At 39.0% G+C, this 25,984-nt stretch overlaps 1 protein-coding gene across 5 annotated transcripts in view; it reads left to right on the forward strand.

Annotated features, from left to right (window-relative positions):
* KCNK10 (potassium two pore domain channel subfamily K member 10) overlaps positions 1-23,721 on the forward strand; it is a 70,639-nt gene extending 46,918 nt beyond the window's left edge. For all 5 annotated transcript variants that reach the window (XM_027738831.2, XM_027738853.2, XM_027738837.2 and 2 more), the window contains 3 exons: positions 11,292-11,478; positions 14,638-14,780; positions 15,444-23,721. In XM_027738831.2, coding sequence (XP_027594632.1) covers positions 11,292-11,478; positions 14,638-14,780; positions 15,444-16,067 — 954 coding nt within the window. In that variant the 3' untranslated portion in view covers positions 16,068-23,721. The remainder of the gene's footprint in view (positions 1-11,291; positions 11,479-14,637; positions 14,781-15,443) is intronic.
* The last annotated feature ends 2,263 nt before the right edge of the window (positions 23,722-25,984 follow it).

A 25,984-nucleotide genomic window follows, 5' to 3' on the forward strand; every position in this document is an offset into this window, starting at 1 on the left:
CCTGATAAAGCATATTTGGCTAAAATTAACTTTATAACATAAGAATAATAAAAAATGTTGTTACGCTCTAGTGCTTGCTACCAGTACATCCATAGTGCCTCACTAATATGATGAGCATTTTAATTTCATTTTCAGTTCTTCTGTTTTAAATCTGAAGACATGCATTTTTAAATTATGATAAAAGTGAAATTAAGGAATGCAGGTACTGTAAGAATCCGCAAATTGCAGCAACTGCATAGGTTCTATACAAAGAGCATGGCAGAAAGAGCAGCTTGGAAGAGCAAAATACAGCAGCTAGCATGGTGAGCAAGATGCACCATGCTCTGAAAATGCTCTACCTCTGTTTATTTCAGCTTGTCTTCCTTGTCAAACTTTATTTAGACCAAAAGGAACTGTCTTTAAAAACACAGTCAGTGCTGAGATGTTAGACTCTTTGGGATAATTTGTCTCTTGCAGTTTAAGGCTGATGTGCTCTCCTCAGGAAAACAGACTTTGGGACAATGACTTTTGAAGCATATGGAGATTTAAACAGTGTATATCCCACCACACTGGAGATACTGGTTGTGAACCAGTTCTGATGGGTGCACTCCTCTCTCCATCCTCTTGAAAAGGAGTTTCAGCAATGCAGAAACAATAGCGTGCGGTGAGGAAGAATGTTTCAATCCTTTCAAAAAGCGTTGTCTGACAACTGTTTAAATCAAACTCCTGAAGTCCGGGACTTCATTGTCAAGATGTGTGCTCCAGCTTGGAAAACTCTAGTTGCATTTTCCTCTGGTTCGTCAGTAACATGCCTGTTACAAAGAGAACTGCTAATTTCTCTCTGTACTCTACAAATGTATGCCTTTCTCTGCTCCTTCCCACCTTGGCTCTCCTTTACAAGTGTGGTTCTAATTGCTTTTCCTGGATGCAAAGCAAACCAGACACAGGGCCATCCGGACACTTCACTGGAGTATATCTAGCAATGGCAGAAGTGTGACTGAAGGCTCTTATGAAGTTGAACTGGAGTACGAAGGGCAGGCTTGGTATTTTTACAATGCCTGTGTCTGAAATACTTTTCTCCTTGAGATACTACAGGCCACATATTTTTTATGTTTCTAATCTGTGCTTTAATTATGGTGATGGAAAGATAGCAGGAAGTTTTGTTTTAGCTTTTGATCATCACCCGCTTTAGTAGTTCTCATGCTCCAGTGCCAATAAAACATCCAAGCGAAAAATAATCCTCTGGGTGAACAAAACAACTGATGGTGCAGGTTGTGACTTCATTATGTGTGGTGACTCTTCATCAACCAGAGCCAAATTTGTCTCTGAATTCTTTATTTGGTTCAGCCGCTATCTTGAATATGTTGATTTTACTCTTCGCATGTCTTACCCCCTCCATTATATTTGGGTTCTAGGAAAGTATTTCTTTCTGCATGGACCTAAGATAGTATGCTATACAAAAAATTAATAAAAAATTCCAGCTTTTGACATTTTATGCCCTCTGACTGGGTATTTAATTCAGTTAGTGATGCTTATAGCTATTCTACACTTCAAGAAAAGAAACTTAAGTGTAGCAGACCTTTTGCTGACTTGTTCTTATCCTCTGGTCTTTGATGGTGAGTATGTTATGTCTAAAGTTTTCATGAGCTGGCAGTGTAACATCCTTCTTTAATTCTTCAAGTCAATAACATCTTGAAAATTGGCATATAATTTAAGGGTTAATATTAACTCGGACAGATAAATTCAGATCTTGACATCTTTGAAAGATCTTTTAAATGTTTTTGTTTTATCTACAATGTCTGAGGGTTTGCAAGAGGTATAGCATCAGCCTGAGGCATCTTCAAAGAGAGGATCATGAAAGGTCTTGAAATGAGTCTACCTGTAAAGAGAGCCCCAGGAGGTATTGAGCTTGAAAGGGCATAGAAAGAGAATTCAGCAGCTCTAAGATTTGAAAACATGTCAACGCCAGGAAGAGATAATAATTGCTCTAATTTTAGAATCAAATCAATCTCTCTAAAAACTCGACAGTGTAAACATGGAAAGAAAGACTGTTCTAAACACAGGCTTTAAAACTAGCTTAAATCCAGAGTATAGTGTTGTCTGGAAATATCAAGCCAGCCCCAGTGCACCAAAACTGAAACACAATATGCGTTGAAGTCCATCGCCCAAAGTAATTATCACTGGCATTACTGTATCATCTCTTTCTCTTTTCATTTTTTCTTCTTAATTATTTAAAACTATTAGAGGCTCAAGCTTTCACTAATTCTTCTCACTAGAGTAATACTTTTGTCACTGAGCTGCAGTGTTCATAACATTTTGCAGCTCTTAGAAACAGAATATTACACAAAAAATGGTCAAGAATCCATGATTAATACGAAGGCTTTATCACTGTTCAGGTATCTGCCTATTGCAGTAAATTGTAATAGTTCATTTTTCTTTGGGATGCAATTTTCATTGTATTGCTTTCTGATTGTGGATAGACAGCAGCTAGTATAGTGTATAAACACAAGATCCTCTGTTATCTTTGGGTTTTTTCTTCATCTGCTTTAGTCCTTTTTTTTCTTTGTAGGGTGCTTAATATTTTAGCACCTGTTTGACTGTTTACGCAGAAGTAATGAATAAACCAAAGACAGGTGTAGCAGGCAATTAGTGGTTGAAAAGTTAAGAGCAAAGTAAGAGTATTTGGCAATTGACACTGAGAAAAAGGGTTTTCAAACCCTTCTATGGGTAATGGATTGATCTGGAGATGATTTAATTTATCATCCTTAAGAACATAAAAACAATAGAATAATGAGGAATTAAGTGTTCAGGAAGGAGTTTTCTTCCACTGTTAATATACTCAGGCTATTTTTTTATGTACATCAGGGATAATTTCTGGAATATGTTCTCTGTCTTTTTACTCCCTTTGTCTGTTTATTTTCTGTGGTGAACAAAGATTAGTACTATTTCTTTCTCTATATCAAATGCCAGTCTTTGTCACTTCTTGGCTTGAAACCAAGTTAGTATTCAGAATGATTTGAGTATAAGTAGTGGTAAGGAGTTGCATTTCCATGCAGAGCCTTCTAATCAGGGAAGTGAGTTCAATGGTGTTTGTGTTTTGAAATGTTCAGGAACCACTATTCTAGAAAGTAAAACTATACCTGCTTGCCTCCTGCTATAATTAGTATTAGTCACATAACTTTTAGTTGCAGTGAAGTGCACTGGAAATAAACCCTGTGAGTCTGAAGCAATTCTTTCTCATGAAACACCAGACAAACAGGAGATGAAAGCATGATTAAGAGTTTACTGAGCAGCTAGGGTTTCTTACATGCTCTATATGAAGCTTAGCAAATAAGATACTCCAATGGAAGTTGCTGATTAATGCCAAAGAATATGTGAACTTTCTAAGCAGCAGCCTGAAATTTAAAGTCTCTTCTAAGCATTGTTAGTGAATAACCTCCTTTTCTTATTGCCTAAAGTTTTGGTCATATTGCTGTGGAAATTTCTCTATGTTCCTGACAGTGCAGTGCTGAAGTACCAAATCATGTGTGCCTGGTTTTTGATGAAAGTGTTGCCATCTCTGAAAAATTCAAGATTGTTTAAGTTTGCAATGTAGGGAATAAAGGAAAAGCAAGACAGAAATGCAACTGCAACACAAAAGTCAGTGATTGTTGATATCCCCTAGAGCCATTCTAGTTAATGTTGTTCAGAATGTCCTCCAGAACTCCTGTGGACAGCCCTGGGTGAAGCATCAGAGACTGTGCGTGAGGCAAGTGATAGATCTTGAAAGGCAATAGATAACACTTCACAAGGGTACCTGTACGTGGTGCCTCATCCTAGGCAGGAGGACTGTGCTACCTTTTCATTTAAGAGATGCTGCTTTGGTGTTATGAACATGTAGCATGGAGGTGGTAAATTTAAGTGTTATGTTGCCTTACATATTCAACCTTCACCTTTTAGGATTGTCAGGCTACCTTACAAACCACCAAACTACTCTAAAGTAATTGACATATTCTTATTTTCCCTTGGCACATACTTGTGTCATTGTGGCAATAAGAATCATTTTGAGCCATGTGAGTATTTGATGCACCCTTCATCCTACCTTTGCTTTTGAAGGTGCTCCCTGCTCTCCTTTTACCTTTGCAGATAAGCAGTGGCAGGGAGGAGCAGAGGGAGAGTTGTGACATGGATGGACACTTCAGGGGTGATACATTTTCCACTCTTTCCATGTTTTTGCCCAGTGGGAGCTGTTCTGCCTTCCTCCTCTTACTTTCCTTCCACTCTTCTGGGATCTGTATCCCACCTACAGTAAAACTCACTCCTGGTGGGCTAGTTACTTGAGAGAATGCTCTTTGGTTACTTGGCTAGTCACAAATAGTGGTCTTATCTAGAAAGCCTGCAATGTTGCAATGTTTTTCTTGTTAATAGCTGTAAGAAATATCATGGTAAGTGCAAAATATGCTTTGTAGGCTTTTGTGAGAATTTCTTGCAGAGAGTGATGTGTACAGTTGTACCTGAGAAGGGCAAGGGAAGGCTACTTAGCCAGTTATTCCAAGCTAAGCAGAAACTGAAAGCTGCAGTTTAGAAACAAGTCTTCTAGCTTGAAGATCTACTTCCTGTTTTAAAAGGTCACCGTTTAACCTTTCTGTATCTAGTCCAAAAAAGTATCCACTCCAGCCCTATGAATGCTGATGTTACATTGCTAATCAATAGGGAAATGTTCTGAAAACTGTATGAAGGAATCTGAATTTATTCCACTGCAAAGGAAGAAAGGAAACCAAAACCCAAACAAAACAAAAAATGAAAGCCCAAACAGAGCTAAAAAAATGGATGTCAAATTTCTCCACTCTGCTAAGAGGAATTTTTTCTAACATGAGATTCAGTTTTCTTCTACTTGCTAAGTTTTTGAAAATAGCCCTATCATGTTATAGATAACTAGATCTCTCATTGATCGAGCTACACCAATTTTCTTTCTCTATCTCAGTGCATTTCTTAATTAGATGCTCAGCATATACTTATGAATCTAGGTTTGCTGATATGTAGCACTTTTCTTTGCACAGTCATAACTGCATTTTATTTTTTCCTCTGAATTTCACTTATGAACAAGATGAAAGCATTGACTCAACACTGATCAAAATCAGGGTTACCAGGAATGGCAAGGTAAAATCCATTCGGGTACAAGGAGGTGACGTGGAACAATTATTTTAACCCATTCTTGCACTCCCTGGGAGCAGAGAGTATAGGTATAACTCACAAGGGAGTTGAAGGAGGGAAGGAAGGAGCAGCACATTACAAATTCAGCCTCTGGAAAATTGCTTAAGTCTCTGCCATGAATCTCTATTGTCTTTTGTCTGCCCCAATGTCTGTGAAAAGCATATATTTACATGGATTCCTCTTATTCAACTCTTTTCCTTTTTTTTGCCTTGAGCTGAATGCAGCTCAGCCATAACAGTGGTTGGGTATCATTATTGTTATTTTCATTTCTCTGGTAGCATAATAAGCAACATGCAGAAATTAGGTGGTGCAAATCAGAAAGCCCTGTGTGCTTTATAGAGAGAAGAAGATTGGAAAGTGGTATATCAATCCTAGAAAATTTCTGAGCCAGTGTTTCTGTATTTTCATGATACTGTGCTTGCTCACATTATGACTGCAACAAGATCCATGCCTAGAGATTTACAAAAATGACATTAGAGATAGCTGCTGCTCTGTGAGAAGCTTATTACATATTCCATCTGGGTCTAGACAAACATCCTGCAGAAGTGTGGTTTATGGGGAAAAATAGCAATGTAAAAAAAAAAAAAAAATCCTTCTTTGACCTGTGCCCTGTATGAGTTCAGGATTGTCTCTGCCAAGCTTAGTAACAAATGTGAGTGCTTACAGCTTTTTATATCTGTCTCTACTGCTGACTACAGTTAAGAAACATGATGGATTCTGAACCTTTTTGTGCAGCAATAGCAGCATTCTTTATAAAATGTGAGAACTAAAATAACACCGAGCTACCAAGGGAGCTGGTTAGAGCATAGGGGAAGCCCATCTCTAGTGGAATGGTTCAAACCACTGTTCATAACTCCTGGAGGTGTCTGAAATGTCATCTATATTTTAAAATATGTTATAATTCTGCTGCTGTGCTTTCAAAGGGTGTTGTATTCTTCACTGATGTGAGTGAAAGTTGAGTAGGCCCTGGCTGGCAGCAAGCACCCACACAACCACTCGCTCACTCTCCTACCACAGTGGAATGGGGAGAACATGGGAAGGACAATAGTGAGAAAACTCATGGGTCAAAATAATAACAGAGAAATCACTTACCAAGTACTGTCATAGGCAAAACAGACTTGACTTGTGGAATGTAACTTAGTTTATTGACAATTAGCATAAATATTTAATTACTGAGTTGAGTATTTGGAAATGAAAAAGCTCACAAAAATTCAAAATGCCTTTCCTCCCCATTTTTCAGGCTTAGCTTCACTCCCAGGCTCACTTCACTCCAGACTCCTCTCCTCCTCCCATGTTGTAGCTGTGGGTCATGCTCAATCCCTCCAGCGCAGCAGCGAGTGGCACAGGGGCTGGGGTCAGGACATAGTAGTGTCCTTTTCCTCTGGTCCTTCACTCTTCCTTCTGCGCTGCCATGGAGCAGCTCCCACTCCCCCGACCTTGTTATTCCCTCATTTTCTCCTCTATTCCTTCATCCTCTGCCTGTCCAGCATTTCTGCCCTTTCTTAGATATGCTTTCCTGGAGTTGCCACCATCTCACCTGAGTGGCTCAGCAGTGCTCTGTGGTGGGTGGAACCAGCAGTGTTCAGAGAATGGAGAAGAACAAAAGATTGTTATATTGTTCTTAGACGTTATCTCCAAGTCAGTGATATTTAAAATATATTTAGTTTCAGTCTGACTGTGAATGTGAAGGACCTAGGATGAAATCCACAGTGATTGGTATAGGCAGCAAGGAGGTTGATGTGACCATACCGCTGATCACCAGGAGCTCTGTGGGCCTGATGCTGTGCCAGTCTTTCCATAGAGGCTGTTGAAAAGGGCAGCACACCTTACTGAGGTACGTGCCAGGCTCTGGACCAGGACTGGCTTGCATTTGGCTGGGCCGAAAGACAAGCAGTGTGAGCCTATGACTATCTGCACCATCTACACTAGCTCAGCACACATTTTGACTAAGGACATATCTAACATTTTTGAACCAATATATGTGATATTCTGGTTTATGGTTGAGTACAATGGTTGTTTCCTGTTGTTAAAACATTTTGATCTGGAAAAGGTGATTTAGAAGACAAGCTGTTTAGTTAGTGCATGAGCAGAGACAATCTGTTCCAAGAATAATTGACAGCAGGGGAAAGGGCATAAAGTTAAGAGTAGGTGAAAGGAACAAAAGAAATATTAAAGAAATGTGTTTTCTTTGAAATGTGTTTTCTCTGCTCCAAAATGCAGAGACTTGTGGAGAGATGAGGACAGCATGCTCCATTGCAGCCACATTATACTATCTCTAAAAATATGCCATTGGTCATCTAGCCAAAAAGGTAACCAACTTGCCTAGAGTCTTGGGGATATTTGTCAGGAATTCAGAAAAGAAAACGCTTGGAAGATGGAGAAACCATCTGAGCTCACTGTGAAGCAGCAAATGTTCTGGTGCTATTTTTGGTTAAGTAGTACTGTATACTGGGGGAGTTTCCGTGAAATGAGAGGTGACACCACAGAATCTTGGAATAAGCATGTTTGAAATATGCTGTTCATGGAAATATATATATTCCACGTATTTAGCATGTAGTCTAGTCTAATAAATGACTGTAGCATCTTTTGATTCCATACTTAATGTCTCCTTTTCCCTTTTCAGAGGAATATGTATCATCCTTGTGGTCTCATTTTGTGAACTTAAAAGTGTCATTTGGTCCTTCTATTCTATGGTCAACCATCAGGTCTGAAAAACTGTACCTGAGTTTATTCACCTGAAAAGGGCAGAAGACATAAAATAATCTAGTACATTAGCTTTGATCTATTGGACCAGAGAGAGAGAAAAGAAAGAAAGAAAGAAAGAAAGAAAGAAAAAAGAGATTTATTTTAACTTCTGAAATTATTGGATAAGACCAAACCCACTATGCAATAGAAAATAAGGAGAAAGTGGCATCACGCTTATTAATGGGAAAATGCGTAAGAACTAAATTCCACTGATAAAGGTGTTTTCATGAGAATGCCTGTCCTCACCTCTGTTGGCACTAGAGCAGATTGACAGTAGGTTGTTTGAATTAACATGAGCAACATGATATCAGTGATGTTGCCACTTTAGCACTTAGTCACCTTAAGAGTAAAATCAGCACCTTCATTGAAAAATGGAAGTGACCTCTGGTAGGTGGTTATATCACAGAAAACTCTTAGTTTTAGTTCTTGATTCCTTCTTTAATGTTTTCCAGATTAGCTGTAGATGAATTTAAAATGCTGTAATTAGCAGGCACTAATTTATTTATATTTGATGAATGTCTTATAAATAATCTGCTTCATCAATGTGGAGAGAACTTATTGGTAAACAAACTTAAAAAAAAAGGTAGAAGACATCTCTTTTAAAAATGTTTTCATTTTACTTAAGCAGATGTAAGATTACCTACTTTTTCTGGAGAAAAATACTATTTCTTTTTGACATCTATAGAAAATTCTGTATTTACCCTACAAAATGGGTTCAGAGGATGTGTTAGCATGGCAGAAGTTGCTTAGCTATTTGTCAGTGTTTGGGTCCAGACTGAAAATACTATTTAAAAGAGAGATTTGTATGAACCTATTCAGACTTCTCAGCCTTTAGTGTTATATATACTGATTTATTTATTTAAATAATGACTTCCTGTAACACTGCAGTGGCTTACATTTTTGTAATGTGTCATTATTACAATGTACATATTCTGTGAGTAATTACATTTATGCATTAGCATTTTTTTTATCTGTAGCAGTTAGACACTACTGTGAATGTCCTCTGAATGCATGTCTAACTGTAGAAAGACCCCTCTTTTCAGTCGTGTCCCGCATTTCATGTGTTATTGTCCATTAAGTAATTCTTCTTCTGAGTCCTGCTTTTTTGCTCTTTTCAGTAGCTCTAAAAATGCTGTGCCTGATTCACCATTACTTTCTAACTTCAATTTTATCAGTGAAAGAATAATAAAAAAAAGACTCACAGCTGCTCTGCTTTTGTGTGACAGAGGTGCACAATAACTATGAGTCAGGCCTTTTTACAGATCCTCTCATTAACATCATTACCATTTTTACTTAAAAAACCCAACAACCTTTGGCTGAATTTATCAGTCATGAACAAGGGGATGTCCTGAACATTTAGTATGGATTTGCAGGCCATTCTTTCTGTTTCTGTTTTTCTCATGAGGCAAGACAATCCTGACACACACTGAAATGCATTTTAACGTTACTATATGGAGGATGGAGGAAGGATTATTATGTATAACTTTTTTCTACTAGTAGTGCTAGGCAGCTACAAAATACTTTTTGTCCAAGGATTCCCAAGTGACATTTGCCTCCTAACTTCCACTGTAGCAAGGTGTCTGACAATTCATTTTTATATTTCAGGACACTGAAGCATTTAGGAGAAGTAGACAAGTCACCTCGGCCAAAGTAATAAATAAACAACAATTTGGTTAAATTGTCATCCACAATGACAAAAAGCAAGGGTGCCAGTCTATAATACCATGTAACATTTGTGTGATCAGTTGTTTTCCCTTCACCACACACAGAGTAAGTCTGAAATCCTGCCATTGTGAATGTGTGTCCATACCTCGTAAAGAAGCTAAATCACCTGTTAGTATTTTAGGAAATTGCTCAGAATGACTCTTCATAAAAAGAGGAAATTAGAAGTTAAGTCAAGTTTTATATTCTTGTGTTGTTTTTCCCCTTGGTACTTCAGTGGCTGTTTTTTCCTTGCCTTGTATTTGATTATTCTTATTTATGGCATTATATTACAAATCCTGTTTAGCTATTTATGTTCATCCAGACACAGAAAACAATACATAGACACAAAAATAAAAAAATTAAGTGTAAGGATCATCTTAAACAGTTTCAGAACTAAAAGTATCTATGAAACACGGCATATTTATGCTGCTACCTGGTTTTAAATGCATCCTAGATCAGAGAAGTGCCTAATGATGGTCTGACATTGTGCCTCTAACAGAAATGCTCATGTTTTAGTGGAAGCACAGTCCAAGCTGGTTAGATATTAACCAGTTCAGGCAATATCCCTTCTGTATATTGAAAAGATAACTTCTGAGATCTTATTTCCTGCCTAGGCAATGCCCTAATCTGAAATGAGATCTCATTTCTGGGTTAAGGGAGGTGCTTGATTTGGAAAACTAATTTCGATATATGTGACTTAGAGTGAACTCCACATTGCTTTTCCAGGATAAATAGACAATTTGCACTGCCACTGTAATTAGTCCACACTAAGATTTCTAGTAATTTCCAGGTTTTTCGTGAAACTTTATTGAATGTTGAGTTTATTTATAGCAGAGAAAATTTGAAATAAATCTGCCAGAGTCAATTCTATTAATCCAGGCTTTCATCAATATTAACGGCAACAAAATCCAAGTTTATATTAAATACATTGGGAGTTTATATGATTTAGGAGTGTAAAATATTGCAATTACACTGCTTAAATTTTTATTCAGTTTATAGCAGCCAGTAACACCCATACTCTTTGTTCAAGAGCTTACCAATGTGGATTTACATAGGTAATTTTATCTCAGACTGTTTGGTATTTGACATAAATCCTTCATTTCTGGAGTAAACTAATAATATGGCTTTCTATTTTTGAAAAGGAGATTTAACCTTCATATTTGTGAATGAAAACTGGAAATCCCGAGTCGAGAAAACCCAAACCATGAATTATTTCTCCATAAAATCTCAGCCTTTTGGGAGTGGGGGGGGGAAGGGTTTATTTTCATTTTAATCTTGGTCTTGCTTGTTGAATGATTGGTGCCGGTGAGCCCATGGGGGTGTACACATACATGTATGGAGGTGGGAATGTGCACTTTTTCTTAAACACTGAACCTGAACTGGAGTGTACTGGAACCTTTCTGAAGCTCAGAAATGTTTTTCCAGGTGGTGTTTCTGGTAGGTTAGTCACTGCCTAGTGCATGGAAAATGAGAATCATGATATTCTGGGTCCAGACATAGATGGGCAGGATTCTGACTAACAGGGAGGGCTGGTTGTATTCCACCTAACAAGCTCACAAAAGACAGAAAAAGACCTACCAGGTGACACCAACATGATCAGTCTGCCATTCACAAGGTATAGAGACCAAAAATCCACTCAAAATTCTTGTTCTGTTATTTCCCTTTTCTAGAAAAAGCAAGTGAGTCAAACAAAGATCCGGGTGATCTCTACTATCCTCTTCATCCTGGCAGGCTGCATTGTCTTTGTGACAATTCCTGCATTCATCTTCAAACACATCGAGGGATGGACAGCGCTGGAGTCCATCTACTTTGTGGTTGTTACTCTGACTACCATTGGCTTTGGTGACTTTGTAGCAGGTGAGCAGCTTCAAGCCCAGACGCTGTGCAGGAGGGCCTTGGCTCTCAGAATTTGTTTTTTGGTGTAGAGAGGAAGCTTTTCACAATGTGTTATATTCCAGTGAAATGATGCCAGTTGTTTTTGTTGGGGTTACTGTGCAGTAGGACACCAGGTTGATTTAAGATCCAGGTGCCTTGCCATCTGCAGATTACAAGCCTTCAGCAGTGTAGATAACAGGAGCCTGGGAAATCCTGATTATCCTTTATTGTGCAATGAATTATGCACAAGTCAAATTACTTTCCCATTGAGTTCAAGATTTGTATTAGTCCATTAGGGCTCAATCTGACGCTGACTACAGAAGCAAGTAGCTCAAATGATGAATGGAGGAAGGTTTTACAAAGTAGTGCTGAGCCCCAGGTCTCAGTGGTGGGTTGCTACTATAGGAGCTGCAGCATTTCAAAAACTGCATTTTGTTCTCTAACTTTGGCAAAAATTGTTAAGGAAAGCTTATGTGGAAGAGAAGGACTAATGGGGTATGCATTTTAGTGCTTGGAGGATACTCTCCAAGATTAATACAGTACCAGCAGGAACTGTAAATATCGACCCTTATCAGTTTCCAAAGAGGGAGTCAAGATAGTTGGCTAGAGAGACGAGAGATATTTTCTTTTCGCACAACTGCTTTGCTAACAAAAAGGTAGTTAAAATAAGTGAATTTTTTTCCCATCAGTGCATGACCTCTACTCTTCATTCCTGTTAGCAGTCCTAATTGAAGGCGTTAAGATATTTATGTTACAAACAGTCATAATATGCTACTGTTTTCTTACTTTCTATGAATCAACAAAGCATGAATGAGTTAAAAACATCAAATAAAACTACAGGGATATATAAAGTTTTCTTTGCTGAAGAACTGCAGACAAGTCTGTTTGTAGAGAAGACTAATCCTCCTCTTTTTATGACATAGTGGTATAGAAGACATGAATTATTGAGGAAAAGAAAAGGCACAGAACAAAGAAAGACTCAGATGTGAAGAAAAAATGTTTAATGAGCGTTCAGTTACAGAAGTGATTGTATGAGCTTGGTTCTTTTTAACCACTTAAATGAGTAGAGAAGCTCACTGAAATTCTGTCTTTGTGGTATCATGTTGTGAAATAAAAATAATTCACCATATTTTTTTAAATCATATCACACTTCAGTATTGTTTTTATTAATAATATAATAGTAAAAATTCTGAATGTTAAATTGTTCTATATGCAACATGATTAGGAGAATATAATCCACAGCTGGGTGGCTACTAACAAGCACAGTTTTTCAAAAATCAAATGGAAGACCCTGGATAAGAAAACTTCAGAGGTGATTTCATGATAAGAGTTTAAGGCAGGTGATCACCAGGAGATTTGGGTTTTATTGTTGGCTTTGACAGAGATTTTCTGTCCCTTTTATTTTCTGTCACTTTAATCTCTCAGTATCTCTGTCCCTTCAACATTAAATCAAAAATACTACATTGTAATGGGTAAAATAACATCAGTGGAGCTATGCTGGTTTATTCCACCTAGAACATTTCCCAGCTCTTGGTAAAATAGTAAGTTTTTGTACTACTATCAGAAATATAATTGTAGATGAAGCCTGAAAAAAACAGAATATCTGATAGGCTGAAAAAAGTGGTCTCATGCTTTCTCGGTCACCTCATTACTCTGTAAGATAGACCTAGACAATCTGTTTCCTAGTAAGCTTCCTCAGGGACACATATGATCAGAAGAGGCTTGTACCATGGCAACAGCAGTTACCGCCTCCCATTGTTTCACACTCTTAAAGACTGGAAGAAAAGAGTGTGATTCAGGCAGTATATGGGGAGAGATTAACATCAAAACCAATATTTGGGTCCCTGCCAATTCTCAAATGTCTGACCTTCCATGGGGATGTTCAAACACCATACCTACATTTATACTAGTTTTGATAAAATTAAAGAGTCATAGCAATGTCTCAGATTGCAAAAAGGAAAGGGTAAAATGCCAAACTGTGTTGTATGGTGATTTTAACAGGGGAAAATCCTAGAATCTCTCTGCAGTCATGCAGAGGTATCAGTAGGTATCTAGCTCTTGTCTAACCAGGCCTGGAGTCCAGGAAATATGCAGTCCTCTGCCTGAGTCTCCTGGTAGGCTGGCTGTGCAGGCAGAGATTTACACAAGTACCACCAAGGTGGTGTTTGTTCACCTGCACTGAGGAATACAGTGGTGCCCATGGGGCTGTGCAGACTCTTTGCTGCTGACTCTCTTCCTCTCAGGGCTGTGCCTGCTATCACTGACTCTCATTCTTGCAGTGCACATAGCACTGCGATAGGACTGAGAGTCTCAAAAGTGAGGCTGTGATTGTTGTCTTTTGGAAAAGTTTATTTTATTCTGTGGTAGGCAGCAGTTTGGCTGCTACTGCACGTATTTTAGGCTCTTTGTAGTCCATTAGATTTGCCAAATGTCTCATTCTTGTTTTGCCAGCTCATCCTGAGACTTGCATGAAGAACATACAGGATCTTTGTTGCTTGCTTTGATCCATATCTCCTCTCAATTCACTGGCCAGAGAATGTACCCCTCTAAATGATACCCAAGCAGACTGTATACTGTATATCCTTATTTTCAGGGCTGATGCATGGTCGGCTTTCAGTCAGATATCCTGATTTGGAAGGGTAGACAAAAGGGAAGACAAAGCTACATATCTTTCTTCTGCACATAGGTCTCTCAATCCTGTAGCTAAACCCAAAAAGTCTTATGGAAATTCTATAACCTAAAGGGGTTGATCTGTAAAGTTTCCCAACTACCAGGCTGCAGGCACTTCAGTATAAGGAAGATTAGCTGTATATAACCTTTTTCTTGGACATGTGTTTGTGCTGTTGCAAGTACTATCAAAGCGGGAATTTCAGACTTGCTTCAGAGTACGAGTAGTATAAAGAAAAGTGTTTACTAGATGCTCTGGCAGATCACATAGAAGCAGAAAAATAGGTAATTTTGAAGAGTTTTAAATTAAGAACAGACTGTGTTCCTCCCATCTGACAGGTTTCTTGTCTATTATCAGAACTACTGTGATGTTGTCAAGAGTTAAATACTTTCAGACATTTCTCAGAATTGCAGATATTTTGTCATAATTTTGGCATCTTATGATTCCTAAGCATAAGTATATGCTTATTTCAGGAGGAAATGCTGACATACATTACCGAGAGTGGTATAAACCCTTAGTGTGGTTCTGGATTCTTGTCGGCCTTGCTTACTTTGCTGCTGTCCTGAGTATGATTGGAGACTGGTTAAGAGTCCTGTCCAAGAAGACACAAGAAGAGGTAATGATTAGTAATTTCTCAAAATATGTTTTGAAAACTTCTCAAGATGACTTGAGTGGTATTTGGACAGTTGTGCAATGGAAACCTCCAATAAAGACAGCTACATTTGCCCCTGAGAACTCTAGACTGGCTCAGTCAGAAGGCCAGTTGAAATTATCTAATGGGCATTTCCAACGATAACTGCTCTGTGACTCTGTGGCCCTCAACAGGACCTTCGGTGGGACTGAACAGCTCCATCCATAATCAATATGGGAAAATACATTACTGTACTGCTGCATTGGTTGTTGTGCTGCTCTGGAGCATATTGGTTTAATTATATGTGATTAATTTTGCCCACTCCAGACCATCTACTGCTGACCTTATGAATCAGGAATTTTGTTCTTTACCAAGGAGGGATTAGCATGAACAACTCTCATTATGTAACACAGCTATAAAACACATGGGGTGGCAAAGTGTGACACGGGCAGACAAGTTATATGCCCCATAAGCCATCAGCTAGTCACTAATTGGTGTGTTTAGAGATGGATGCAGTGGAGATGGGACCACTCTCTGATTTTGTGCCAGAGAAGAGTGTTTATGCTGCTGTTCTAAAGGAAAGACTGTAACTTCATTCTTTTTTTTTTTAATTTTTAAAAATTAATTTCTCTTTCTTTTTCTGTAAAGGTTGGAGAAATAAAAGCCCACGCAGCGGAGTGGAAAGCAAATGTGACGGCTGAGTTCAGAGAGACACGGAGGAGGCTCAGTGTGGAGATCCATGACAAACTTCAACGGGCAGCCACCATCCGGAGCATGGAGCGCAGACGCCTTGGCCTGGACCAGCGAGCTCACTCCTTAGACATGCTCTCTCCAGAGAAGCGCTCTGTCTTTGCTACCTTGGAAACAGGGCGCTTCAAGGCCTCCTCTCAGGAAAGCATCAACAACAGGCCTAACAACCTGCGCCTTAAAGGGTCAGATCAGCTTAACAAGCACGGGCAGGGGGCATCCGAGGACAACATCATTAACAAGTTTGGATCATCCGCTAAGATGACCAAAAGGAAAAACAAAGACCTCAAAAAGACCATCCCTGAGGATGTGCGTAAAATTTATGAGACCTTCAGAAACTGTTCTTTGGATGAAGAAAAAAAGGAAGAGGAGACAGAGAAGATGTGTAATTCCGAGATATCCTCTAGCACTGCAGTCCTGACCAACTGTATCCAGCAGCACTCAGACCTGGAAAATGGAGTGATTCCCAATGAAACCAAAGAAAGGGAACAAGAAAACAAAGCGTTACTTGAAGACAAAAATTAAATATAAAAGATGCTTGACTTGAATTAACAATGTTAGTGGTTTTATATGTATATATATATTGAGACACGTGCCTTATACAGACTCCTTATTCAATCTCAATTATATAGCATCGAGGAATATTTCACTGTGCCATAAAGACTCAAGCTTGCTCTGCCAAAACAAACCAGGAACACAGCACTGCAGAATGGCAACAGAAAGCTACGCACATGGAAATTTCAGCCTGTATAAGATTACCAGGGCAAGACACAAGGGAAGGAATTGAACCATGGCAATATCACCAGAGTGCTCCTGCCGTGGCATATTAGACGAAGGGCAGCTATGTAAGAAGAGCCTGTGAAAGGGATGAAAAAGAGTGTATCTTTGTAGGGGATTATGCGTCCATAAAGCCTTCCCCTGGTGATTAAAAAGAGGAGAAATGATTGGAGTGAACTAAAAACTTTCAGTAAGGCTTAGTTTACGTTTTGGCACGTGATCCAAGCTAGTTTTTTTTTCCTTTTTTTTGAGTCAGATGCATTACCTTTCTAAACTCCAAAAGAATGTCTACGGACGCAACCACCAGCTGGGTGCTGGTTTGAAAAATCAACACAGGTGTACGTAAGGGTTGGATTACTCTTTTCATTAAAAAAAAAAAAAAAGAAAAGAAAAAACTCCATGGGTATTTATCTTAAGCAGTGACAAAAAAAAAGAAAAATGGATTTTTTTCTCACAAGAAAGTGCATATGAAGAAAATGCAACATCTCATGCTATGTTGTTTAAAAGAAGAGAAACATCAATTTAATATTTGGCTAAGTGTATAAAACAGTGGGCCAAGTGTTTTTTTTAAAGAATTTCTCAGTCACACTTTCTACCACTGAAAAAAACCCTTCAATTTTAATGCTGTAAGACTATGAAGACAGAAGGGAAGCTACAGCTTTTGCGTGTTGGCAAACTGCTGTTCTCTGTAGCTGAATCTGAATTTTAGGCATAAGAGCATATACACAAATCAAATGAGGGCCAGGGTTACCATAGAATCTCAGGGTTCTCTGCCCCTTTTGCTGGGTTTGGGTTTAGACATAAGCTGCTGTCATAATCTCAGAAAAAAAAAAGAAAAAGGAAATTTAGGAAAAGAAGTTGAGAAATATATGGTGGTAAACTTTTAAGTGCTTATAGCTTTAAGTGCCATTAATGCTATCATATTTTGTAACTTTTTAAACAAGTACTTTGAATTATTTGTTTTATTTCCTTTCAGGTACTCTCTTTGTTTGACAGTTGCTATCTCTTTTCCTGATAAAAACTAAACATGAGCTCTCTGCATTTCTAGAGTAAAGTGAAATATATCCAAACTGTGGGCATTTTTTAAAAATCTTTTGTGCTGTCTGGACATATGGATATAAGAAATAGAATTGTCTCTAGACTTCACAGTAAATATTCAAAGAAAAGGCTGCAAAATAATTAATGGGAATTGCAAAACATACTAAATTTTTTATAGCCTCAGCCTGTGGGCTACTGTGTGTGCCATTTCAGATAGAAAATTTTGCATGCTGGAAATGAGATACACGATTGTGCCAGCAATGCTTTCTCTGTGCTTTCACAAAATCCTAAATATTCCTGCAATTCAAACTGTAGGCTTACAGGTAAGGTGAGCATGGATATTGATCTCAGAGACATACTGACTCTTGCAAGCTAGTCAAACATACGGACACTTGCAGATCATACAGACATGGATTTTTGGAATTGCATGCCCCCCAGAATGCATGTGTCATTCTGTGATAGTTTCTGAGATTTTATGCACAATGAGCCAACTCAAAATCAAACTGGTCACCACAACACATGATTGCCATGGCTATGAATGGAAGCATGGCTATGCAAATGCAAATTTTGATTATGCCTATTTGCAAATCTAATGATGCTGCAGGATTTGCAGGAGTAAGCTGAATTTCACTAGTACAGAGGAGGAAAGTTCGTAGTATGTTCTGTCTGCTGGTTCACTTCTCTTGAAATGTCAAATTGTCTTTCTAATTTCATTATCTGTCTGAAAATTAAGGATGAAAAAGCAATGTTTGAAAAATTTCAGGTGATTTGGGATTGCTCTAACTCAGTAAGATCCAACAGAAATTGAATTCTGGTTAGTTCCGCAATGAATCTCTTAAGGTGCCGGGCTGTGCCCTGCCTTTATCTTACCAGGGGCAGGGTAGTAAACCCAGTCCCCAGGGGAGGTTTCATCGGACTCGAGAGCTGCCAGGCAACCCTGTGCTCAGCTTCATAAACGTGCAAATGGCAACTTGTGGCCATCCTCAGATTCCATCCTCCTCAAGCCACAGGCAGACACAATCAAGGTGCAGGTCTGTTCAAGCATCACAGTTCTTCAGCCTTCCTATTGCTCCTGGTTTTGGGCAGGCCTTGAGTGTCACATATGAGCAAGTGTTCTGAAGTCTTATGCAGAAGCACAGAGCATCATTTGCTAATTCTGTAGTGCCAGGATGAATAAAGCATACCTAGATGCACTAAGGTTTTATGTTCAGATCTGGGGTTTTATTGTGGTGGTGGGAGGTTAGGATTGAAATCTACAGTTTAGATTTGGCTTTTAATTCCAGAAAAGATTCAGAAGTGCTCAGACATGTGATTTGGGTTCTGAGAATTAAAGTACCGCCTCGTTACACCATCCTGTGCTTTGCATCTATGAAGGAACAGGCGCCCAAAACCATCCCATCTGACTCTGAAAGCATGCAACAGTGCTAACAGTTCTCCTTGGTTACCAAATGCCAAGACCAATATCATGCACGCAGCGTTACCTGTTCCTTCAACTGAGTTCTTCTCATGAGAAATGCTTGCCTGCAATGGAAAAGTTCTGCATAGTCACACAGACAGATGTAATGATATGGAGATGCATTTTCTATATGTGAAATATAGGACTTAGTCATAGCCAGGGCATTTCTGCTGGTTAGGATCAGGGAAAGTAAACCCTGTCTTGTAGAACTTGTCTCTGTGAGCAGGGAGTTGGACAGTGGGCAAATCATGGAAAACAAGTCAGTGTGGACAAGTGATTGAGGAGGCAAAGTTTGATGGGCAAATTCAGAACTGTTTGCTCTGGTGGGATAGAAGGTCAATGAAATCTTGCCATAGTTTTAATCTAAATTTTCTGAGTTCTCAGCCTGTTCCCTGTCCAGATTCTAGCTGATGGTGTATGTGTGTCTCATTCTACTGTCTGCTTGTCATGCCATGCAGGAGCCCCTGGCTGACATTTTATCAGCTGTTTCTTCAGCACCTCCTGGTTTGGGATATAATAGTTCAGGGACAAAGGGTGATACTGAATAAACTCTCAGTGAGATACTGAGCAGAGCATTTGATGACCTTTTGTATGAAAACAAAATGCTCTCTTTCATTCCTGTCCATTTCTGTGTCTGTGAAACTTGCTGAGAAAGCTGCCAGGCTGCTACCGGAGTAAATACTTTCTTCTACAATATGATTGCCTATTAAATACCTCAATATGCATAATTTTTACTATAGTATGGGAAGTGCAAATGATGTATTGCATGGGGGGCCAGACAGAAATGTCTGACACCTAAAATAACATTTTAATGAGCTAAATTGCTTTTCCCCTGCTAAAGGACATCCTTTTGTTTTAATTATATGCAACAGTTTGGGAGAGAATCTCAGCTCAGACATCAAGAATTTTATGGCTAAAATTCTCATCTTCTGGCATTTAGTAATACCTATAAAAAACTTATTATGTTATTTCTAGTGAGGCTGTTCCACCATTATAGAAAGTTTTAGAAAAAGTAGTCTGAACCATATCCAAAACTCCTTGCTCTAAATTAGGGCTTTTCACAGCAGCCTGAAAATAAGAAGTCAAACAAAAGTGTGGGTACCGACTTTAGCACTCAGATCGTGCCTTGAGCACAACATGACTTGACATGGGAACTGGGACCTGAACGAACAAAGGAAACGTGTTTTTCTGTAGCCACAGCCCTCACACACAGAGGACAACTCAGCTTTTGTTTTCCAGCAGCTTTCAGCCCCACTGTCCACTGCCTTGTGCAGGAGAATTCTGCTAAGCCACTTTGGTGGCTTAGCAGATCCTCCTGAACCATTAACCATCACTGAACTTGTGCAGATATTGCATGAGTGGTTTCGAAAAGATGTGTAACTTCATCCATGTGGCAGTCTGTGAATTACATTACCCTTTAATAGGGAACATTATTTCTAATAAATCTTATTAGAAGTAATAGCAAATAAAATTTTAAAAATACCAGTGATTTATATTCATAAAATCTGATTTTGGTTGTTGCTTTGAAATTATAAATCATCTGAGCTTCTGCTGTTTGGCTTTATGATGTCTCTAGTACAAGTCTGCTTCTTCCAAAGCCATTAATGGACTATGCCAGAGACTTTCTATAAGATTCTCTAACCCATAATAAATGAAAGTGTATGTCTGTGAGTTCAGGCTGTTAAAAACCCTGTCCTTAAAAATCCTGCATTTTCCTGAAGAATTTGTGTTTATGCTGTACATGGGCTGTTTGTTTGCCAGCTTTCATTTACTCAGGGGTTTATTTGTGTTGTCAGATTGCATGATGTCTGCTACTCTCACTTTTTCCATCGTCCACTAGAAGTAAATTACAGGCAAAGACCAACTGTTATGTTGTGTACTAACGTAGAATAAGAACTCTTCTACTAAACAGATATAAATTAAAGCTAACTGGGAACTGCTTCAGTCCTCCCTGTACATTTGCTTTTTCTGAACTACGTTTTGTCTATCTAAGGCCAAAATCTGCTCCCATCAAGTCTGTGGAGTAAAGTGGAGGTGGCTTGTTATTTTTAAGCTTTTTATAGCAAATTCCTGCTGTTTTAACTCATCTCTACAGTGCCGTTTATACTTACTGGAATGGCATTATATCAATACTAAATACAAATTAGCTCAGCTTCAGAAACAGTTCCCTAGGCATTTAAATATCAATGAAAACACAAGGTAAATCAACACAAATCTGTGGAACTCAAGTAAAGGCTTGTAGATTAATGTATGAAACTGGTTGCCTGAAATATATCAGCAAAAAAGTGTAGATCTGAAAATTCCTTTAGGTTGCCAAAGTTTTCCCAAGGTCCCCATCTCCTTTACTACCAGTAGCAGTTACTCTCCTTAATACCATTGCTGCAGTTGTGAGAGCTAATGTGGGGTGTCCTGATGTAACCAGCACGTGATCTGTGAGCTGGATCATGGTGGGTTGGGAAGGTCACTCAGAAGGCAGGACTTATCCACAACGCTGTTGAGTTCAGGAACCAGCTGAAGAAAGGTCCCATGCAAACATGTGCAAGCCCAGCGTTCACATGGCACAAGTAACTGGTTCCTGCGCACAGATTTACTGGTGATGCCTCCCTGCTCCGTTCAGCTAGATGTGAACTTGTTGTGCTCCCTTGTCTCTGGTTACAGGTCACATAGGAGCTGTCTTATCACCAGGAAATACCAGTGCTGCTGCTTTTGGGAGAAAGTGGACATTTCTATAGCATGTGGCTTTTTGAGGCAAATAGGATCTGCTTTCTGTGGCTGATCTTGAGAGCAAACCACAGGCAGGTGATACTTGGCATGTGAGAGAGAATACTTTTGTCTCCCAAATATATTCTACCCTCACAGTCTTTTTTTCCTGTGAGAGCTGGGTGCTTAAAGAGTAAAGCTTATGATGTCTACTGTGAGATGTAAGCCAAACATACCAGCTTTCAGCCTACCATTTAGCAGTTTCTCAGATCCTGGAGTCATGTATTAGCTATAATTAGAAAAAGGCAGGGTTTATGTCTAGATCTCAGCTTCCCAACAGTTTAAATTTATTCAAGACAGTGTTTCAATGTAGTTTTAGACTGATTTTTTTCCAAGTTCTAATAGAATTTGATTTGGACCTTGGACAGGACCGAGAAGCCATTATTAGTAATTTTCAGCTTTGCGTTTGAATAAGAACTTTCTCAAAATTTGGGGAAACATTTTCTTGGGATGCTGTTCAACTATTTTTCCTGATCAAATGATACTATAAGCAATCAGCAAATCCAATTGCAAGGATGTTCTATCTACTTTCTTGTCTCTGTCCTTCTTTCACTCTCTCTGTAAGATTTAATGGTGCTTTAGAAAGGAATTCTCAGAAAAAGGACAATTTCCTAAATGTCATTACCAGGGTACAGAGCAGAATGTGCTTGTACCATCTTGAAAAGTTTTGCTGCTATTGTCTTTATTTTATGATGTAATGTTTTACAAAGATTGAAAAAAAAAATTGCAACAAAGACTGTCTGGATAAACTTGCTTTTCTTGTTTTTTTTTTTTTTTTTTTTTCTCTCTCTGTTGCCCTACCATACAAAAGGGTAAAGGAACTGTAATTAAACTTCTGTTTTTCTCCTTAGTTGACAATCTAGTTTGCCTTATTTTCTGGGTGTCTGATTTGGGAAGCCATGGTGCTGGGCTGGTTTCAAGAGAGGCACAAACTTCCAGCCATACCACTACTCATACTGAGCCATTTCTGCATTTAGTGACCAGTCAGTAGGGAAGCAAGAAACAGAATTTTGAGGAGGCTCTGTCTCTTGTTCCTAGTTTCTTCCCATGGAAATTATTTGCCTGGATGGCTGGAAGAAGTTATTCATGCAGAGAGGAGTGAGGAGGTGAAGCTTTTTGACCTTGGGAAGCACAAGCAAGTTTGGGGTTCTCTTTTAATGTGAAATCTTTTGTCTTTTTGCAGCTTTTTTGATGTCTTCATGTTGACTACCTTCTATGTCAGGCCTCAGTTTTCTTTGCTTCATTATTTTTCCATCACCTTGGGAAACTGCAACACAAGCCAGTGTACTCAGAGGGTGCAAACTCTTGAAGTATGGTTCCTTTGTCAGCAGATGGGGGTGATAAAAATTCCAGCAAGCATGGTTCATATGTCTGTATAGTTTGTATAGAGACCCCTCATAATTGAGCCTTCACTTGACTTTGGGGAAAAAAGAAAAAAATAAGAAAAAAGCCTTCTTTGGACTGAGCAAAAAAACTCCTGTTTATGTGGCATTTTTATATGCTGTTTATACTACATGGTCCATACTAGTTCTTGCTACTTACTCTGTATTAACTGTGTAAGTCAAGACATATTTCTCCAAAGTCCACCTCCATTTCCAAAATTATTTCTTTTCCCTCAGCAGCATGAGTCTTTTAATTGGACCTTCTTTAGCTATTCTGTATCACTCTTGGTTTTTTGTGCAAAATTGGTTATTTGCATTTTTGGGTTTATGCACATCCTCATTCTGCTTTTTCACTTGATTTTCATTTCCAGGGCCAGATTTTTATCAAGCTACAGCTGTTTGCTCTGACTTTGTGACCTATTGCCTGGGATATACAGACAGCTTTGTAGTTTCTAGAGTCCTCCAGCAAGTTGACCTATTTAGCTAGCTGACCCAAGTCATTGTTCCTAGAGGTGATTGAGAAAGACAATGAAAATAAGAAAAAAACCCTGACAAAACAACAAAAAGCAAAAGGTGGGTGGGTGAAAAGTTGTGAAATACTTTTTGTGCTCCAAAGTCTGTATGCAGGATGCTGAGGGTTGCACCAAAATTCTTGCTGAAGCATCATTTTCTCAGTACAGACTGCTGTTTTGAATAACATCAACTATTTTTGAAACAAATTGTTATATGGTAAAAAAATTATTAAAGTTGCTTTAAAAATAATAAATTATTATGTAATAATAAACTAACATACTAAAAGTGAATAGTGCAGGAAGGAGTATCTCACAGAGATTTCACAACACATTGTTTAGCCTGGCAGGTCTCACTGCTTTCCAGCAAAGCTTTAGATCATTTCCACAGGGGACCGTCCCCAGTGTAGGAGCTGTCTCTGGATCATCCCTTCTTTTTATTTTGGCACGAGGTGCTGATGTTTTTCTTGAACATCTTTTGGCAGTGCCATTTCTGAGGCAGTGCAATGTAAATGCACTCAACCCAATTTAAACAGGATGGATGGACACCATAGGTTTGACTTGAAGCAGTTAATTAAATGGACCTGTGCCACTATTTCCTTCTAAGTATTATTATAAGACTAAGAAGAATAAAGCAGTAAATGAATCTTGTATTACACTCCAGAGTATGTTGTGACTGTGAATCTTAGTTGTGCACGTGAGGAACTTGTTTATGTTATCCACTCCATTACACTGAACCACAATGTGACAAATAAGTTGATTGGTGGGAGTCAAAAACTGCAGTCCTCTCAGATTTAGAACCATGAGAATAACTTAAAAAAAAGAAGACTGTAAAATGAGCAACATAGTCCTAATTTTTGGCAGAAATCTGAATATTTCTTGGGGTGAACAACTGACTTTTATGTGCAACCAAAAGTCAAGGCAAAATATGGCTATTATAATTCCCGGGGGGAAAAAAACCACCAAAAAACCACCACAAACCAAACCAAAACACCCCCTCCAACAATCAACAACCAGCAACAACAAACCCAGACCAAAATCTTCTCCCTATGCCAGTATCTCACTGAACATATCTGGTCTTCTATGCATTTCATGCTTTTGCGGGTGACATCAATGAAAATTAATACATGCAGGCTGCATTTTGCTCTTGTTAATCTTTCAGAGCTAAACCAGCAAGGAGAAAGTCATCTGGCTGTTAATCCCTTGTATATACTATGCACAGATCTAACAGTTACGAGTTAATTGCTTCCCCTTTCATGAATATCTGGGCTGAAGAAGAGACACAGAAAATTCTACAAATGACAGAGTTTGGCCTGCAGATCTCTTCTTCCTGCAAGGGTTTGTGGGAAAGAAATACCCAGCATGTTCCAGGGTGCAAGCTGGGAATGTAATGATTGAAAAAGAAACAAAACAGCACATAAACTGAGGCTGTTTTGCAAAGAGTCATTAAAGACAGACAGGAGCATCATATTTATGATGTTGTATTACAGACCTGGGAATGACTTTAAGATGTTGCAGCAGGAGAAAACATGAGCCCTTACAATCATTGTCACATCTGCTGAAGTGCATTGAGAGGCTGGAGTCAGTGTGATACTCCTGCACAGTGTGCAGCAGGCTTTTGAGGGATTAAGCACAAATGAATCATAGAATACGTCAAGTTGGAAGGAACTCACAAGGATCATCAAGTCCAACTCCTGGCCTGCACAGGAATACTCCCAAGAGTCACACCATGTGCCTGAGAGTATCATCCAAAGGCTTCTTCAACTCTGTCAGGCTTGGTGCTATGACCGCTTCCCAGGGGAGCCTGTTCCAGTGCCCAAACACCCTATAGGGGAAAAGCCTTTTTCTAATATCCAACCTAAAACCATCCCTGACACAGCTTCAGGCCACTCCCTTGGGTTTTGTCACTGGTCACCACAGAGAAGAGATCAGTGCCTGCTCCTCCTCTTCCCCTCACAAGGAAATTGTAGCTGCAATGAGGTCTCACCTCAGTCTCCTCCAGGCTGAACAAACCAAGTGCCCTCAGCCGCTCCCCATACGGATTCCCCTCAAGGCCCTTCACCATCTTTGTTGCCCTCCTTTGGATACTCTCTAAGAGTTTAATATCTTATGATGACTGCATGTTTTGTAATAAGGGAAATGTGCATTATCTGGGTAACAACAAGATTTCTGATGTGCCTTAGGTGCAGAAAGATGCAAGTTGTGCTGTCAGATTTGCACAGAAATGTTTAACCCTCCAACCAGGGGGGGTCTCAAAGACAACAGCCTACTCAAGGGTTTAGACCAGACTCTTTCCTAGAGTCCATCTTGTGGGGAATGCATGTTGTGCTGTGAAGCCAATTATATTATTTCCGTTTCTCATTCTGATGGAGCTCAATTTGACAAACTAAATGTACTTTGTCAAAACAAAAAAACCCCACAAAATAGCAATAAATACCCTTTTACAGGCTGCAGTTGTCACTTTTTTTCCCCTTGGATTCCTTCTGCACAGTTGCCTGCTGAGAATGATTTATAACAAAC

Source organism: Pipra filicauda, unplaced genomic scaffold (assembly GCF_003945595.2).
Source record: "Pipra filicauda isolate LSUMZ 115617 unplaced genomic scaffold, ASM394559v2 scaffold283_size971201_pilon, whole genome shotgun sequence".
In the NCBI taxonomy this organism is placed as follows: Eukaryota; Metazoa; Chordata; class Aves; order Passeriformes; family Pipridae; genus Pipra; species Pipra filicauda.